Source organism: Camelina sativa, chromosome 8 (genome assembly GCF_030686135.1).
Source record: "Camelina sativa cultivar CO46 ecotype springtype chromosome 8, ASM3068613v1".
NCBI classification, from domain to species: Eukaryota; Viridiplantae; Streptophyta; class Magnoliopsida; order Brassicales; family Brassicaceae; genus Camelina; species Camelina sativa.
The window spans coordinates 2,767,154-2,784,251 of NC_141887.1; the positions used below are offsets into that span (position 1 = coordinate 2,767,154).

The window sequence follows — 17,098 nt, forward strand, 5'->3', positions numbered from 1 at the left end:
AAGAGATCCAGTGAAGAAGAGGTAGAGAAGAGGAAGAACAAAATTGAGTTAGGGTTTTCAATTTGGGGGTTTTGTGATTTAGGTTAGAGATTGGGGCTTTTACACGATTAAGGGCAATAATGTCTTTCAATGGGTTTAATTAACCACATGCTATTAATTTTTAACAATAGTTAGTGATTCTGTCACGACCCTTAACGGCTATTAACCACGGAATCCTAATCAACCAAAAAAAATATAAACCAATGTTTTATTGAATAATAAAAAATATCCCAAATATTAAACTTCCAAAGAAAAAATAGATAGGATATTTTTAAGTTTTTTTCCCACTAAAAAATCTGGAAACCAGTCCCCCACGGTGGCGATTAAAGCCCCAAATGAATGCTCTTTGATTGAGTGAGATCTGAATTTTTGATTGAAAAAGATAAAGTTTGTTGCTGACGAAACGCGGAACTTCGATTAAGAAAAACCGCGTTTGCGTTTAAAATTTTTCTCTTGTGTGAAAATATTTTGTTCTTTATTCCCGACGACGACGAATCTCAGAGTTTGTTGTTGAATTTGCCTCCAAGAAATCTGCAATTAGAAATTTATAATTTCGCCGTCATCGTCTTCTTCTTCATCATCTTCTGCTTGATCCCCAGATGTCTTCCTGAGTCGTAGGGGAGATTATTAGGTCATTTCGCCTCGCAGCGTCGGAGAGAGAAGTCATGAGCACGCCACCGAGTTCTCGCGTCGCATCGTTTGGTCAGACGGAGATTAACTGGGACAAGTACGTTCTTCGTTTTTACTCAATTTCCCCATTGATTGATCCGCTTGTTTTCTTCTTTTGATTCCCTGTGGCGTTTTCGTCATTAGTGAGAATTTGTTGTTCCGATCCAGTTTTTGTGATTTTGCTTCTTCGGTGGACTTTATCGACACATGAATTGGATATCGCGGGTTGTTTTGATGGAATTATTTGGTGGATGTAATTGAGGATTTTCCATTTCTTATTGGGAAGAATCTGGTTCAATAGATAAGCTCGATTTCAGATATTGATTTGGTTTGTACAGACTTGTTCTTTAGTGTTAATCATAATCTTTGTTTTGGTGAAAGACCTGCTGCTAGGCTTTTAGATATTTTTTTTGGTTCCTTGTTCTTACGGTATAATCTGAGGTGGCTGATAGATAACTTAATGACATTACAGAGAAGAAGATGCTTGACAAAAGGAGGTTTAATAATTTTTATGGTCTCTCTCCTTCCTTTACTTTGCAGGCTTGACAAAAGGAGGTTCTACGTTGTTGGTGCTGGCCTATTCACTGGTGTTACTGTAGCTCTGTATCCTGTTTCCGTGGTGAAAACAAGGCTTCAAGTTGCCTCTAGAGAAATTGCTGAGAGGAGTGCATTCTCTGTTGTAAAAGGAATACTGAAGAATGACGGTGTTCCTGGTCTGTATCGAGGTTTTGGTACTGTAATTACAGGTGCAGTACCTGCAAGGATTATATTTCTAACTGCTCTTGAGACCACAAAGATTTCTGCGTTTAAGATGATTGCACCTTTCGAGCTAAGTGAACCTACAAAAGCTGCCATTGCTAATGGAATTGCCGGCATGACAGCTTCTCTTTTCTCACAGGCTGTCTTTGTCCCAATTGATGTTGTATGTATTTTACATCGCTAACCGCTTTGTTAATATCAGTGCATGTTGTGAATGTTCTTATCACTATGAGTTGCTGAAAACCATGTTTCTCATATTTTATCCAGGTTAGCCAAAAGTTGATGGTTCAAGGATACTCAGGCCACGCTAAATATACTGGTGGTATTGATGTTGCCACTAAAATCATTAAGTCATATGGTGTAAGGGGCTTATACAGGGGTTTTAGTCTGTCTGTTATGACCTATTCTCCTTCAAGTGCTGCTTGGTGGGCTAGCTATGGATCAAGCCAGCGTGTTATCTGGAGGTTAGACATATGAATAATCTGATTAATTTGATGGTAGTTACAATTTTAGTTTTGATTTCACATTTCAGTCGTTCCTGAAACTTTAAATGACTGATCTAATATCTGCTTTTGGATTTGCTATCAAAGCTATAGAATTTCCACTGATCCCATATATGCTACTGTTGGGCAGATTCTTAGGATATGGTGGTGACTCGGATAAGACTGCTGCTCCTAGTAAGTCAAAAATTGTTCTGGTCCAGGCTGCTGGAGGAATTATCGCTGGTGCAACAGCATCCTCAATTACAACACCGTTAGACACAATCAAAACGCGACTGCAGGTATTCTATGTTACTCCGTTCATAATAAAAACTTGATTTAACTTGCATTTGTTTTAACTCTCTTGAATATAAACAAGCTTTCGGACCTGATGTTTTGGTTCTCAATTAGATTAACTGTTTTCCTGTGGGATATTGCTTCATAGAAATCATACTAAACTATACATATTACATCTACACTGGCCGTAAGTTCGCCCTAAAACTTTTTCTCCCAAGGCCGAATATCGAGGAGCCGTCACCACCAAAACTCACCGACGCCGGTGGAGCTTTTGCTCGCCGGCGTCGGGATATTTCGACCATAGCTTCCGCTCTGTATTCTCTCTGCTTTCTTAGTTTCCTTTTTCAATCTTTTTTTCCCCTTTTGGTTCTCGTTTTACAACCGATGCAAACCCCCCTCAATCAACCAGATCCAACCTCACTGCCGACGGAAATCAAGTCCCCTTGTCTCTTTAATCATCGATCCGGAATGGCAATCACCTCTGCAGATTTCTCTTCCCCAATGTCACCCGAGCCTTGGCAGGCGGAGACGGAGGCGACGGTTGGTGAGGAATCCTCCAGAGAAATGATTTTTCTCCGCTTTTGGGCTACCATCTTGAACACATACCATTCCCTGAGCTTGGCAGCTCTGTATCTGCTTTCACCGGAGACGCAGAATTTCCCTTCACTCTCCCTGGTCAGCCGCTGTATGTATCATCTCTTCCGATTTATCACAGCACTTTTCCTGTGGATGAACATCAAAACAAAGATCGGCATGTTAGCTTTACAGAAGGATTTGCCCAAATTCCAAAAGCCCAGGTTCTATCTATCTAACCCTCTATTATCCTGTCGACTTTGTCTAGAATTTGTGGCTTTACTCGGTGTTCGAAGACTGCATCAGAGAACCCATTTAGATAGGCTGTCTTGGATGTATAAAGGGTATGTTAGAACTATGGTGTTTGCTCTGCTCTTGACTTGGTCGGGTGAATCCCGAAACTGGTTTTATCAAAGGGGTGTCAACCCCCATCACCCACCATATTTCCTGAAGCTCAGGTCTGTTGATTCATGTTCTGTGTATTGCCGATCACAATCTTTGTGTGGAATTCTTGATCACCATCTCCATGGCAGAGAGGATCCACCTGATTTGTCACGGTCTTACACGTATTCCTTGCACCTGCTAATCACTTCATTGGTAAGCTCTACTGCTCACAACACAATACAATCAACCTCTTGCTCGAAGCTCAAGCATGGTTTCTATCTATCAATATCTTACCGGCTTCATAACGTGTGTGGAATTCTTGATCACCATTTTCATGGCAGAGAGGATCCACCACTTATGATACGAATTTATACATGCTGCTTACGAACCCTGGTTTTAGCTCCAATGATGAACTCTACCTCGCCTAAACTTTTGAAGTCTTATGGCACCGCAGCTCTGATGACACAATACCGAGGAGGTGATTTTGGTCTTAGAGGTTTCTCAATCAACAATCACCCCTCGACAATTCCGGCCAATTGCTTTAAACACCGCCGCCTCAAGCAACCCAATATCTTCACCTCCATCACCACCCGGACTTTTGTCCCCCAACTCCTTGCTCTGGCCTTGCTTCCGCTAGTGCTCTTCACCCAGGCGAGCTTTTTGGCTCTACCTACCATTTCAACGGCACAATGTCTCTTGACTGTGACCAACTTGTCATCTGTCGAACTCATCGACGACGACCATTCTTGCAACCTTGATGCCACATGTACCCATCTGCTCCATAGCATTTGTTTCATAGCTATCATGGATCCTTGCTTGATGTTCTATCTTTCTTTATTTATGCTTATGGTTTTGGGGAAAACCTTTGTATGTTACTTTTTAAACTTTGGGATTTTATATCCTCTTCTTTGTATTGTTTCTGTCTGATTGAATTGAAACAACCGTTTGTCCAAAAAAAAAAGAAAGAAATCATACTAAACAAAACCGTAAACTCTCTGTGCAGGTCATGGGCCATCAAGAAAATAGACCTTCAGCGAAACAAGTGGTGAAAACTCTGCTAGCAGAAGATGGATGGAAAGGATTCTATAGGGGTTTGGGCCCAAGATTCTTTAGCATGTCGGCTTGGGGAACCACGATGATATTGACCTACGAATACTTAAGTAAGAAATGTTTTCTTTTTATACCCATAAATCGTCACTTTGAGCCACTCTCGAAACAATCAAGTTTCTTCTTATGAAGTGCTACTGCTCCGTCTCTGACATTTCCTCATTCTTTCTTGAATGTTTTTTCAGAGCGTCTGTGTGCAACAGAAGATTAGAAAGCTGCACTACTGGTTTGTTGGTTTTTCTCCTTCTACTAACTCGAGTAGACGCATCAACTCGATTCAAATCTCGGCTATATTGGAAGCTTTCCATGTTGACAATTGGACCATTCTTTCAACTTTGAAGTCTGAGTTCCGTTATTGTAATCATTCTTTCAACTTTTGCGTATTGGAATGTATTCTTACAGCAGAAGAAAATTCTAGTTTATGTTCTTCTGCTTTATTAGCTTCTGGGAGCTAAAAAAAGCTTCGAAACTTTGCAATTACTTCACCAAATCTTATAATCGTATGGATATGTACGTGTTGTCGTAACAGTCAAAAAATTGAGTTGAGTTTTGATTTTGCAAAAATTGAGTTGAGTTTTGATGTTGCAAATGGATTCTCAATTGCATAACTGTCTTCTTCAGACAAAGTATCCCCATTTCTATGATGTAACAGGTACCAAGTCCAACATAGGCTCTCCAAGTCACCAAGAGCGCTAACCGGGTGCAGCCACATAACAAAAAAACAATCTCACTCGGTTGTTATTTAATTAACCCTATGTATATGTGTATATCCTTTTTTTTCTTAACAAGTTAGTTAACCTATGGTTACATTGTGTTCTTCATTCTTCTTTGGTTATACTTATACAATTTTCCTTCACCGTTCGTAGGAATGTTTGAGAATTCTTGCACAAGCATTAACACACTACGCAGTCAGAAGACTTGTATGCAACAAATAACACCTTTTTTTTTTTTGCGTTTTATGACGAACTTATGAAAATCAGTGACTTCAAGAAAATCTTTTAGGTCAGAAAATATGATATTGGATTACATACAAGATAAAATAGTGACATACATAAGATTTAGATTGAACTAAAGGTTCTACACCACAGACACCAAATGTTATCATACATACTATATTTAAGCCTCTGAAGAGGAAAACTCTTCCAGCAGATTTGCATCCTCTTCTAACTGTTGTCTGATTTTTTGCAGAGCTACAAGAAAAAAAAAAGTACGTGGGTACCAGTTAATAAATTGAAGAAGACAATAGAGTCGGAGTCAAAGGAAACACAACATATAATAAAAGTTTGGAGAGTGTACTGTTGTAGTTGAGAAGCTTCTCAATCAGATCAACATGAGTCGTTAGCATACGCCTGCAGCAAGTATCTGCCTACCTGGAGCGCATTAAGGGCGTCCCTACTAAAAGAGAAGACGTATATTGTAATTTCATACCCATTGTGGAGCTTAAGCAACAGTAAGAAGAGCCTAAAGAAAGAATCTGCTCTAAGACAAAACTTGCATGATGAAGCTAATCACAAAAAATGCAAAACCAACACGGATTGAATATCTATCTAGACACCAAGGCTAAGATCCTTCTAGAGATTGAGAAAGAATCAGAAGTCATTGAGTCTTCATCCTTACTTATAAGTTATAAACAGTTGAGATAGATCCAGAAACTAAAAAGGATAAGCAAACCAGTCTCTTCTAGTAAACATGTAAACCGCAAAGTAGATCACTAGCTAAAGCCTTTAAACCATTAGCCCTTAATTGAGTTGCTTCTCCAGTAGTATTATCTAATAGCATTTTAGGTTTTTGTTCAAACCACATGCTATTCAAATTGAGATTTTAAAATCTGTTCCCCTTGCTATTTTGTGAATAGGGGAGGATGAGGCAAAGACATGGGCTCTGGCCCAGGCAGAGGATATGGTTCTAACATCGAATGTTCATGATGCGGTTATACCATGTAGAAACGGGGGTTTGGGTGTTTCTCGGTCTTTCTCAAGTTATACTTGTTTTGTTGATGGCTCTTGGAAAGCAACAGATCGCTATGCGGGTAGAGGATGGTATTGTACGTCACCTTGGGGTGATGCCCCTACTATGGGTGCTGCTAACCTCCGCCGTAGTCTCTCCCCTCTTCATGCCGAGATTGAGGCCCTTGTTTGGGCTATGCGTTGTATGATTGAAGCGGATAATCAATTTGTTGTATTTCTCACCGACTGCTCCGACTTAGTGAAGATGGTGTCTTCACCTTCTGAGTAGCCAGCTTTTACGCCTTATTTGGAGGACAGGCGGATAGAGAGGAGTTTGTTTTGTTTGCTTTGGTTTACGTCAGCGGATAATCTCGCTCGACGAGTTTCTACAGTTCCACACTTAGTTACCTACGTAAACAATGGTCCTTCGTTTTGGCTCGTTTGAGTCACTCTTGTAAACTGTTGTCAAAAAAAAAAAAAAAAAAAAAATCTGTTCCCAAATCCCATGTTATTGAAACTGAACTTTATGTAAAATCATTCAAAATAGCTAACAATCATTTGTTATTCAATTAAGTATTTATAACTAGGCAAACAATATGCAATCAAAAGTCATCAAGTTTTAACAATAGGCAATTTGATAGCATAAGTAGATAGGCACAGAGGTTATATACTAGGCAGGCCATAGTCTTCCAATGACATAATAAAACATAAACAAAAAGATCATAATAAGCTTAGATCCTTCATCAACAAATCTCTTGGACATAGTCTCTTCCAATCACACAACAAAACATAGACAAAAAGATCATAATAAGCTTAGATCCTTCATCAACTAATCCCAAACTTCACGTATTATCTGCCTACATAAACGACAGAACCAATACTAGATCTGGGCTGATTTCTCCTTCAGATCCTTGAGCTCTTGCCTCCATTTCTCCAACTTGGACAACTGCTTCTGCTGTTTAGCTTCCTCCAATAGGATCTGCAAATGTAAACAGTAGCCAGGAGACAATTAGTCAAAACTGCTAGCATGCAGGACTCTCGACTTGTGTAGCATTTACCTTGTCTCGAAAACAACATTGCTATGAAGTGAAGAAATTTGATTGAAAACCATTGGGAACCATATAAAAAAACGAGGCTAACACTATTGTTCTGAAACGAGACAGTGAAGAACATATATCTTCCAAGCAAAAGGTTCTCTTATGCCTTATCCTACTTGAAAAAGCTGCTAAAGTAAGAAAGATGGGAAATCTTACTTTTTTCCTCACTGCACGGATTCTTTTCCGGACGTCTTCTAGTGTAGCACCTGGATCGAGCGGTACCCCAAGTACAGCTCCTGGAGCTTTTTCCTTTCCTACAAAACCAGCTGATCCATCTTGAGAGATATTACCTTCCATAATTACTGGGTTCAGCACCGTGTCAATGGGAATGACAAAGGCAATCCCTTCCGACCTTGTCTTTCCATAATCTTTAGACAATACCAGTTTCACTACTACTCCAATTACTTCTCCATTCAAGTTTACCAATGGTCCCCCGGAGTTGCCCTGTAATGAATAAAAGGGAGGAGAAGAAGCAATAAACAAAACAGTCCATGGAGAAGAAGAATAATTAACTAAACCACAACTTGGTAATATAGATCATTCTTCAAATATGTTTCATGTTGTTTTGGATTATGATTCATAGATAAATAAACGAGTTTCTTCAAACCCATAGTTTTTGGAGAAGTGAAAAAAAAAATCTGAATCACGTTGTTAATAGCACAATCAGTTTGGAAAAATCGTCTCCCCTTCTTTTTCAAACCAATCTCATAATCCATGCGATTTACATTACTAAATCAGAAACATTCAGAATATTAGAATGTCATAAACGAATGAAAAAGTATGAAAGTAACAGAGAATTAAAATATTTACCTGATCACTCCAGCGGTCAATGTGTTCATATGGTCACAAAGAGGTGAGCCAAGTGCGCACACGGGATCTCCCTGACGAACTTGGTTTGCGATACCGATTTTGGCCAGGGAGTAGGATGATTTATCAACATTAGCTAAGTTGACCTTAACCTGAGCTAAGTCATTTACCATATCAACATGCGTTTGGGAAACAACACCGGGTACTTTAGTGCCATCGTGGAGAGTAACTTGTATCTGTTGATGAAAACATATAAGTTGACACCAAAATTAGAAGAAAAAAAATGAACCAACACGGAGTGAATGTCTAGACACCAAGGCTGAGATCTTTCTAGGGATGGAAAAGGAATTAGAAGTCATCGAGTCTCTAGTCATACTGAGGAGAGAAAAAGAAAAAAAAAGGATAGGCACAATAGTCTCTTCTAGTAAAGATATAAACAGGAAAGCAGGTGAAGCCTTTTTATTAAAGCATTATTAGCACTTGACTGAGTTGATTCTCCAAAAGGAAGGAAATGGTGTTATCTAATTGCAAACTTCACGCATTAAACCCTTCTGTCATGTTCAAACAGTGTACTCTACAAAGGAAGAGTATTCCAAGAAGAGAATTAAATGTAGATGGGGAGGCACAAGGCTAGTGAAAAGCCAACAAGTTTTACTTGATACTAGGCAAATAGAGAGACTGATATAGGCCAAAGCACTCATGTTCAAACAAATACTTAATAACAATCAACAATTCGATAGCACAAGTAGTTAGGAAGTAAAACCAACTTCACTTATCATCTGCCTTCACGTATGAATCAATCTCCAGCCACTTTGCATTGACAACCACATGTTGTTGACCTTCTTGAGCCTCGTTCAGGCACCAGGATATCAAACGCAGTTACCGGGGTCTTACAGTGAGCATTGTTTTTTCAATGCACTCGGTACTTCCTACTCGTTTGCACATATTGCAAAAAAGGTTGGGCCGTGTGTTGTTGATCTATTTCTTGAGCAACACTACTTTGGATTTGTTGTGATTGAAATTAGGGTTCAATGAATCGTTCTTCGCTTTTGAGGATTGTTGCTGCATCTTAATTTGATTGTTTGAAAGTTTGTTCCTTTTAATAGCTTATGTACAATTTTTTCTGATTTGTGTGTTTGCTGCAGAACAAGTTGCAGAACTTGGCTGGACAACATTCAGATGTCCTTGAGAACTTGACTCCGACAGTCAGGAAGCGTGTCGAGGTTCTAAGAGAGATTCAAGTGAGTAAATTTTCATCTTTTAGATGATATTGGAACTAGCCTTTGATTTTGTGATCTTTGATTTTGTATTTTGTTTAGACGGCTCTTGTTGAGTTTTGATGATATTTGGTGGAGTAAAGAATTGTTTGAATCCTTTTTTCTTATAATTAAACCTTTGTAAAACCAATATGATGAAATGGAAGAAGCCTAAGAAAGGATCCAAAAACACATAGCTGATCACTAATACTGAAGACTGTGAGAGTTTCTTTGCTTCTTCAATAGCAGTTTAACAATTGATGATGAATTGGCTTTGCGTTTTTGGATCCGATCACTAAGACTGAAGACTGCAGTTTCTGTTTTTTTGTTCCGGCATGTTTTGGTTTTAAAAACTGCAGTTTTTGTTTAGAATACTTTCAGGTTTTGGTTTTTAAACTGTAGGATTTGATTTTAAAATCTGCAGGTTCTGTTTAGTGTTCTTGTAGGTTTTTGTTTTGAAAACTGCAGTTTCTATTTTGAATACTTTCAGGTTTTGGTTTTTAAACTGTAGGATTTGATTTTAAAAACTGCAGGTTCTATTTAGTGTTCTTGCAGGTTTTTGTTTTGAAAACTGCAGTTTCTATTTTGAATACTTTCATGTTTTGGTTTTTAAAACTGCAGGTTCTTCTTACAAATTGGACGTTTTGCTGCCACCAAGATTCAGACTTGAGGGAAGCTTTGCAGCTGTTGCTAGTTCCCAAACTCTTCTCGCAAAAGGGCATAGCCTGAGGTGAGAATGTGGAGTATGGATTATTTTTAAGAACCTCAAATTTAACAACCTTCAATGGACCTATGAAATATTAAAGTTTCTTAAGAAGTTCTTAATTTCACTTTTTTCAAAATTAAGAATAAAATTTGTTTTAAGACACTTTCATTACATTCTTTGATGGAGATACTCTTATGCTTTTTTGATTTCTCTGATTTATTTTTTTTCTTCTTTTCAACAACAACCCCTCTTAAAACCCCCCATTGGGGATGACCTTAGTGCTACGTAACCAAATTTGGTCACAGATCCAAACAACTGTCTGAAAATGCACACACAACAGCACTCCGCATGTTCGCAAACCTGAACCTCTCAGGATCCGCATAACAAGACATTTTCACTGTAAAATTTTGTCGAATACTCGGATTCACATACCGTACCGTTGGAATACTGATGATACCCTATACAATATTCAAGAAAACAAATATATAAAGATGCGAGAGCACATATGCAGCTGGTGGATTCGATAAGCATATACAAAAGCCACTTTCCCCTGAGTAAATCCATCAATCGCAATCAAAATTAGATTGGTTATACAAGTCGAGAATGAGTATGTATAAATGGGAAGTTATTAATTACCTTACTCTGCGCATTGGTCTCATAGCCTTTCCAAGAAGAAGTCTTCAACCGGATTTATCTCCTGTGGTATTTTTCTATCTTCTTCCTCGGCACTGCAAGGGTGCATTGTCGATGCAACATGTATTTGAGATTGGTGTTTGTCCAATTGTGACTAGTAGTCAAAACTGAATCCCAGCCCACGTATAGTAAATATAATAAATAATGGATTAACGAAAGTGCAAAAATGATAAGAAGCTTGTTACTTTTGGATGGAGTTAAGTAGAAAGTATAGATAGTTCCTTTTTTTTTTTTAAGTTACCTGTTCAAAGAGCTTCTAAAAAAGAGCATTCGTGTGCTTCTTTTTAAACCACTGGTTAGGTATTTACAAAAAAAAAAAAAAAAAAAAAAGATTTAGTAATGATAGTGTTGGAGAAGAACTAAATAAATGAAAAACAGAGAGTAAACCGGAAAAAAGAAGAAGAAAAAACAGAGCAGGAGAGAGAGGGACCTCTACGTGGGCAGCAGCTGTGGTTTGCTTTTTTTTTTTTTTTTTATTGTTCTCGAACATTCGATTTGCCATTGGAGCTTAATCCTAAGTAAAAAAACCCTGAAATGAGAAGAGATCTTGTCTTTTTATATTTATAATAAAGATAGAAACACGCGAAGAGAGACACACAGCCAGAGCTTCGTGTTCCTCTTTTGCTCTATCTTCTTCTCTATATGAAATTGGTACCTAAGCAAAATTGAAAATCGTCACAGTTTAGGTCACATACATAATATGGATTATAGCAGACGAAAGAAGGAAGAAAGTGTAAGAGTTTGGAACTTGATACTTTCCATTGATGTGTAGATATATACGAATATATATATACACAATACAGATACAAGATCAAGATCTCAACGAGAGATAGTGATAGAGATTGATGAGAGAAGAACACCTTAATATTTAGGAAATAGTATATTGATCAGGGGATGTATTCAAACCATGATTTTGGGGGATTTTATGGAATTTAGGAAATTAGAGATTTTGAGAGATTTTAAGAGTTTTAAGGATATTTGGTGGAATTGTTAAATATTTTGTTTGTGATTTGATGAGATTCAAAGAGATTATAACGGGTGATTTTAGAAGATTTTTAGTAAAAAATGGATTTCACAAATCACAACAAAAGAAAGAAGCAACTATTCTCTTTAATTTTTAATCTCCTCTATTACCAATTTTTGCTTCTTCGTTCTTCGTTTTTCTTAAAAATGGCCAGTAATCTGCAGCAAAGGCCTAAAAACACTTTTGATATCACCTCCCCTTTTCATCCTTTCATCATGCCTCTGCCTATTAAACACGTAACCATATAATACTTATCATTACCATCTCTCTCCTCAGTATTATTTTTTGGTCTACTAAACCGGAAAAACAAAATGAACTCATGTATTAGTAAGACAAAGAAAGAGAGATAAGTAGATTCATTCGTGGGTGGTTTTGATATGGATGAGATGCAGCTCTTGTCGTGTTCCACATATATTGACTCGACTACAATGTTTTTTTTTCAAACAAATATTTTAAAATATCATCTCCAGACGTGTGATTTTATAAATTGAATTTTTAGTGTAAAAATGTATTCACAATCTCCTAAAATCTCTCAAAATTATTGTTACAGGATTTGAAAGAAAAATAAAATTATATTTTCAATAATAGTTGATTTTATATGATTTGTTAAAATTGTTATTTGAATAACAGAGATTTTGAGTGATTTTGAATGACTTTATAAAAATGTCAGTTTCAATAACAATAGATTTAGGGAGAGATTTTAAAATTCCAAGTTGAATAACATGTGATTTTAAACAAAATCCAAACTCTTCTAAAATCATGGTTTGAATACACCCTCATGTGTCTCATAAGAATGAATGTACATAGAGATACACATTTATATATGAAATGACTTAACATAATTATCTAACTAATAGAATCATATAAGATATACACAAATCTCTATAATATATTTATAATATCTTTTTTGATATTAAGGATCTTCTAGATCCTTTCTATACGCCTCCTCAAGCTCAAGGGGTGATGAAGCGAAGCAGAAATAACAGCTTGAGATTGATAAGTCAATTGATAAGTCGAAGTGTTGGCCGATCCGGTGATGAGGTGTGTCATGTTGAGGTGGCCGGCATCAACGATGGTTAGAGAAGGAGATCTGATTTTTTTTTGCCTTTTTTTTTTTGAAAATTAAATAGAAAGAAGCATTATAGCTTGAGAAAAACGATAAAAACAGTTTTTTTTTCTGAATTGAAATTTAACAAAGAAAATATTGAAAAAGCATCATGGCTTGAAACTGGATAATAAGATATATTTTTTTAATAATTTAAAAGGCACTATGGCTTGATTCAGAGGCTCATAAGAAGCTTGAATGAGAAAAACTTTTTTTTTTTTTTGGAATAAAAAGATGAAACACTTGGCTTAGAGTGAGAGATCAATGATGATAGATCTGAAAAAAAAAAAAGTTTGATAGCTTAGATTCAGAGGTTCATGATGTACTTAAATTGCAGAAGCACTTGGCTTAACATAAGAATAAATTAAAAGGAAGCTCAATGGCTTGAAGAAAATAAGAGAGAGTTTGATCGTTAGATCAAAACTCGGAAACAAACCTGTTTGATACCATGATAGAGATTGATAAGAGAAGAACACCTTAGTGTTTAGGAAATAGTATATTAACTCTCATAAGAATGAATGTACACAAGTACAAGATCAAGATCTCAACGAGAGATAGGACTAAGAAGATCCTAGTGCAACTAAACAAAGGAATATATGATATTTCAGTAATGTGATTCATAATTTTTTACCTTAAGATAGTTGAACTGGTTTTGGGAATTCTGATTCAGATTGATATCTTGAAACGTTTACAAAAGAGAAACATTCTTCGACTTGATGAAACTTAGAGACATACATGAGCAAATGGAACGGATAATTATTGGAGGGCGGTCCGTTTCAAGAGACAAAGCACCCATGTGAGAGGTGATGTTGATGTACTTGGAGCTATATATTGCTGATGGGAAACACTGACTAGGAGAGTTTCTGTTTGACGTTTAGGTTTAACCGCTTTGTTTCTTAGTGACGTTTAGGGTCTGACTGGTTCAGACGCAGCGTTTGCGGTTGCGGTTGCGGGAGATTGCAGTTTCAAGCGTTATTAGTGTTTTGAATGACTGGTTTAGCATTTTAAAATGGGTGCGTTTGTGGGAGTTTTACGACTGGTTGACCAGCGGGTGCAATAGCGGTTAAAACATAATAAATGTAATATATAATTATATAAATATTTTTAAACACCAAAAAATTTATTAAACTTGATTTATAATTAAAATTCATTAAAAATACTAAAACAATTATTCAGAAAACAAATAAATTTCATATTGAAGCGAGAGTTGAGAAGAGTCATTGGTTGTTTTAATATTTTTCATAAATAATCTTATCTTCTTAAATTTCTGATGAAATTTTATATTTATTTAGATTTTTTTTTGAACTTATACTAATATATGTGCGATATGCCATTAAATTTACATCAAGTTTTCCAGGTTATTGTTAATTAGAATCTTATTTTCTTTTATAATTGTTTATTTTCTAATCTTCTCATTCGTATCCGTATTTCATTTTTTCTCATCCTTAATGGATAAAATGGTTAGGTAGAAGATATATAAAAAAATATTTCAGTATCATCATTGATTTGTTTTAAGTTTTAAAACAAAAAGTCCAACCGCAAACACTTGTGGAAAGGAGCTTTTAAAATTCAGTAGTTTCAAGCAGTTAGGAGCGGTTGATGTGATTGGTACCAATCGCTAGCAACCGCTACCACTCGCAAACACAACGTTTGCAGAAGGTAGCTGGAGAACCTTAATCTCTTTCTCCTTTAATCTTCATTATACAACATACATACAAACTTAATTAAATATACATGTCTTCCCTTAAGACATAACCGAAAGTCTTGTAACCACTAAACCATTTGTCGTAGTGGGCTAAATTAGTTCCACGGGCCAAATAGGCCTTTTTATCACTTAGCCTCATTAAACAACAAAATGTTTTCTTCTTCTTCTTCTCATTGTCGCTTCCTCTTCAAGTTAATGGACTCTATGAAAGGAGTGAGACCTGGATTAGTCTCAAGGTTTACGTTTGAAATCAAACGAGCCTTAGGGAGACAGATAGGCCTGTGGCTGAGCTTGCTGCTACACGCAAATATTAATGATTGGTTTTCCCTCTCCGATGTTGCTATTCCTGCTGGCGCGCATCTCAGAGACTTTAATGTGGATATAGTGTTTCTTTCCAGGCATTCACCGATTATTGCAGATTTTGTTCTGTTTTCGATTTAAGTTTCCAGTTTCCAGTGTCACATTGATCTATATGTGATATATATAGTTTGGCTTGAGGTATATCAACCTTGGTGGTTTTCTAGTTAGAAACTCTAAGCCATACTATTTATATGGTTTCTTTTTGGCTTACTTAAATCTCTGTCTATGGCATGTTAAATATTTTTTTTAATGGTTTCTTTCTTAACCATTTTTCTCATAAATTATCGTTATTGATGAATTTACAAATACAACTACTTCTGTCTTTCAGGGAATATATGGGTCTTACCGCACCTCTTCTAAACCAACATAATGGTAGCACTAGAGGGTTAACATTCGGAAAGACAAAATATCACAGCTCCTCTGGCCCAATCCATGTCAAATCTTCAAGTATGATGAACAGGGTGTGGGCATCCACAATGGGGGTTATATTTTTGGAGCTCTTAAAATTTTTAATTACTATATTTTGTACTTTTAGTAGGATAAGAACTTTGGGAATCCTAATTAAAATTTTGCCTTCCAATAGTGGGTTTTAATTTTGAGTCTCTTAATTTGATTTTTTTTTTTTTAAAAAGGAGTTGCGAGCTATTTATTATTTTCATACTAGTAATTTAGTATTTAGAAAGAGAATTGGAGTGTAAAAAAAATTAGGGTTTGGAAAATGATGAACTTACGCCGAATTGCAGCAGGAGAAGGTTCTCTTCATCTCTGGAAGAGAGGTATGAAGATGGCAAGAATGGCTCATTCTTCCTTTTCGTCTGCTTCTTCTTCTAAGAGAAACGCAAACCAGCGGATCGAGGGAGCTTTTTCTCCTGAGAAGAATAGTATTTTGGAGAAGCTGCGGTCACTTATGGGTGAGACCTTAGATTTCATCATGAGGGAGGAAGAGAAGAAGGGTGCTGTGTCCTTCACTCATGCGGATCTCATCACCACAACCGAGCAGGTTGACAAGGAAGGCAAACATGACTATGCCTTCGAGGTCTATATATCAATCTCATCTATCTAATATTTGAATTATTCATTGCTTTTTTCTTGAGATTTTGTTAAGATTGAATGAAAGTTTTGTTTTTTTTTTTCTTTTTCTTTTCTTGGTTAAGATCTTGGAGTGGATGGATAGAAAGAAGATGAGTTTTTCTCCCAAGGAGCTTCAACTTTTTGTTGGTATTATTGCCAAGACTAAAGGCTTAGATGCTGCTGAAGCCTACTTCAAGAAAGTAGACCCAAACTTCAAGCAGGGGGATCCTGCTCGTTCCAAGAATTATCCAGCTTTCGCGAGACTCGTTATTTTGAACCGTGAGTTTGAATTTCAAAATGGGGTAAGGCGAGCTGTTCGTCAGTATCGCAATGGCGTTGAGCTGGATGAGATTTAAACTATTAGTTTGGTTGGTGTCTGTGTGGCTTTCATATGTACTCCTCCTCTTTTCCTTCTTTGTCATCATCTTCATGCCTCTTTTGCTCAGCTTCCTTCTGAATTGTGTATCTCTTCTTAACTGGATGTGACCATAGAGAGAGCAACACGGTTCCTATGGTCAGGTAGAGACATCCAAGAAGCCAATTCTTGGTGTTGTCTCGAGCGGTGTTGTTGTGGGGAAGAGTCTCTCTGTGAGAGTGAGAGTGAGATATATGAAGGGCTTCTTAAAATGTAAAGAACAAAGCTCCACTTATACATATTAGAGTTCCCATCACTTTTAACATTCCTCCTTGGATCTTTAAATTCTTAACCTTTTCAGTCCTGAAAAAGAATGTAGTTTATAATGATAATTTTGTAGGAGTATGCGTTATATAATAAAAAGTTTCTCTTACGTTGCAAAAAGAAAGAAAAAATGAGTTTTAAATTTTACTTACATCCAGTAATATTCATGTGTGGGTATATATATAGACGATTTTTTATATATACATAAATTTGTATACAAAACAATTTATTTAATTATACGTACGGACCGTTTCATAGTAATTTTAGTGAAAAAGAAGTTAAGCGGTTCCATCGTTACCTGAAAATAAGAGCTAATGCGAATGTGATTGCAGGCATCAAACT

General features: G+C 36.7%; 3 protein-coding genes and 1 long non-coding RNA gene across 10 annotated transcripts; 2 read left to right on the top strand and 2 right to left on the bottom strand.

Moving 5' to 3' along the window:
- Positions 1–266: 266 nt before the first annotated feature.
- LOC104705846 (uncharacterized) lies at positions 267–4,871 on the top strand. Of its 4 annotated transcripts, XR_002032948.2 has the most exons (7): positions 303–766; positions 1,249–1,630; positions 1,735–1,931; positions 2,101–3,413; positions 3,542–3,966; positions 4,204–4,360; positions 4,493–4,871. XR_002032948.2 is itself a non-coding variant. In XM_010421934.3 (6 exons), the coding sequence occupies exons 1-6, from the start codon at positions 705–707 to the stop codon at positions 4,516–4,518; spliced, it is 972 nt and encodes a 323-aa protein (XP_010420236.1). In that variant the 5' UTR covers positions 267–704; the 3' UTR covers positions 4,519–4,871. The 4 variants fall into 4 exon arrangements, 1 of the variants encoding a protein (XP_010420236.1); XM_010421934.3 differs by lacking the exon at positions 3,542–3,966 and having other exon boundaries at positions 267–766; positions 2,101–2,248; XR_015564756.1 differs by having other exon boundaries at positions 2,101–3,966.
- A 2,262-nt stretch (positions 4,872–7,133) lies between these two features.
- On the bottom strand, positions 7,134–8,330 carry LOC104709154 (putative protease Do-like 14). The gene is made up of 4 exons (XM_010425811.1): positions 8,161–8,330; positions 7,998–8,079; positions 7,507–7,794; positions 7,134–7,232 (listed from the first exon to the last, which is right to left on the bottom strand). The coding sequence occupies exons 1-4, from the start codon at positions 8,328–8,330 to the stop codon at positions 7,134–7,136; spliced, it is 639 nt and encodes a 212-aa protein (XP_010424113.1).
- Positions 8,331–10,211: 1,881 nt separating this feature from the next.
- Positions 10,212–12,219, bottom strand: LOC104705847 (uncharacterized). Of its 4 annotated transcripts, none has more exons than XR_015564757.1 (6): positions 11,947–12,219; positions 11,411–11,467; positions 11,243–11,326; positions 11,054–11,104; positions 10,756–10,847; positions 10,212–10,669 (listed from the first exon to the last, which is right to left on the bottom strand). It is a non-coding gene; the product is annotated as an uncharacterized LOC104705847 (long non-coding RNA). The 4 variants fall into 4 exon arrangements; XR_754383.2 differs by having other exon boundaries at positions 10,756–10,919; XR_015564758.1 differs by having other exon boundaries at positions 11,673–11,978.
- Positions 12,220–15,655: 3,436 nt separating this feature from the next.
- LOC109125883 (uncharacterized) lies at positions 15,656–16,748 on the top strand. Its single transcript, XM_019228647.2, has 2 exons — positions 15,656–16,042; positions 16,161–16,748. The coding sequence occupies exons 1-2, from the start codon at positions 15,725–15,727 to the stop codon at positions 16,431–16,433; spliced, it is 591 nt and encodes a 196-aa protein (XP_019084192.2). The 5' UTR covers positions 15,656–15,724; the 3' UTR covers positions 16,434–16,748.
- The last annotated feature ends 350 nt before the right edge of the window (positions 16,749–17,098 follow it).

Bases quoted from the DNA above. Each gene is read 5' to 3' on its own strand.
- LOC109125883 (XM_019228647.2), top strand. From the start codon at position 15,725: ATGATGAACTTACGCCGAATTGCAGCAGGAGAAGGTTCTCTTCATCTC. The intron at 16,043-16,160 runs GTCTATATATCA...TTCTTGGTTAAG, and splicing joins AACATGACTATGCCTTCGAG to ATCTTGGAGTGGATGGATAG.
- LOC104705846 (XM_010421934.3), top strand. From the start codon at position 705: ATGAGCACGCCACCGAGTTCTCGCGTCGCATCGTTTGGTCAGACGGAG. The intron at 1,932-2,100 runs GTTAGACATATG...ACTGTTGGGCAG, and splicing joins AGCCAGCGTGTTATCTGGAG to ATTCTTAGGATATGGTGGTG. The intron at 2,249-4,203 runs GTATTCTATGTT...CTCTCTGTGCAG, and splicing joins CAATCAAAACGCGACTGCAG to GTCATGGGCCATCAAGAAAA.
- LOC104709154 (XM_010425811.1), bottom strand. From the start codon at position 8,330: ATGGTAAATGACTTAGCTCAGGTTAAGGTCAACTTAGCTAATGTTGAT. The intron at 7,795-7,997 runs GTGATTCAGATT...TATTCATTACAG, and splicing joins CTGATTGTGCTATTAACAAC to GGCAACTCCGGGGGACCATT. The intron at 7,233-7,506 runs GTAAGATTTCCC...TTACATTTGCAG, and splicing joins TCCGTGCAGTGAGGAAAAAA to ATCCTATTGGAGGAAGCTAA.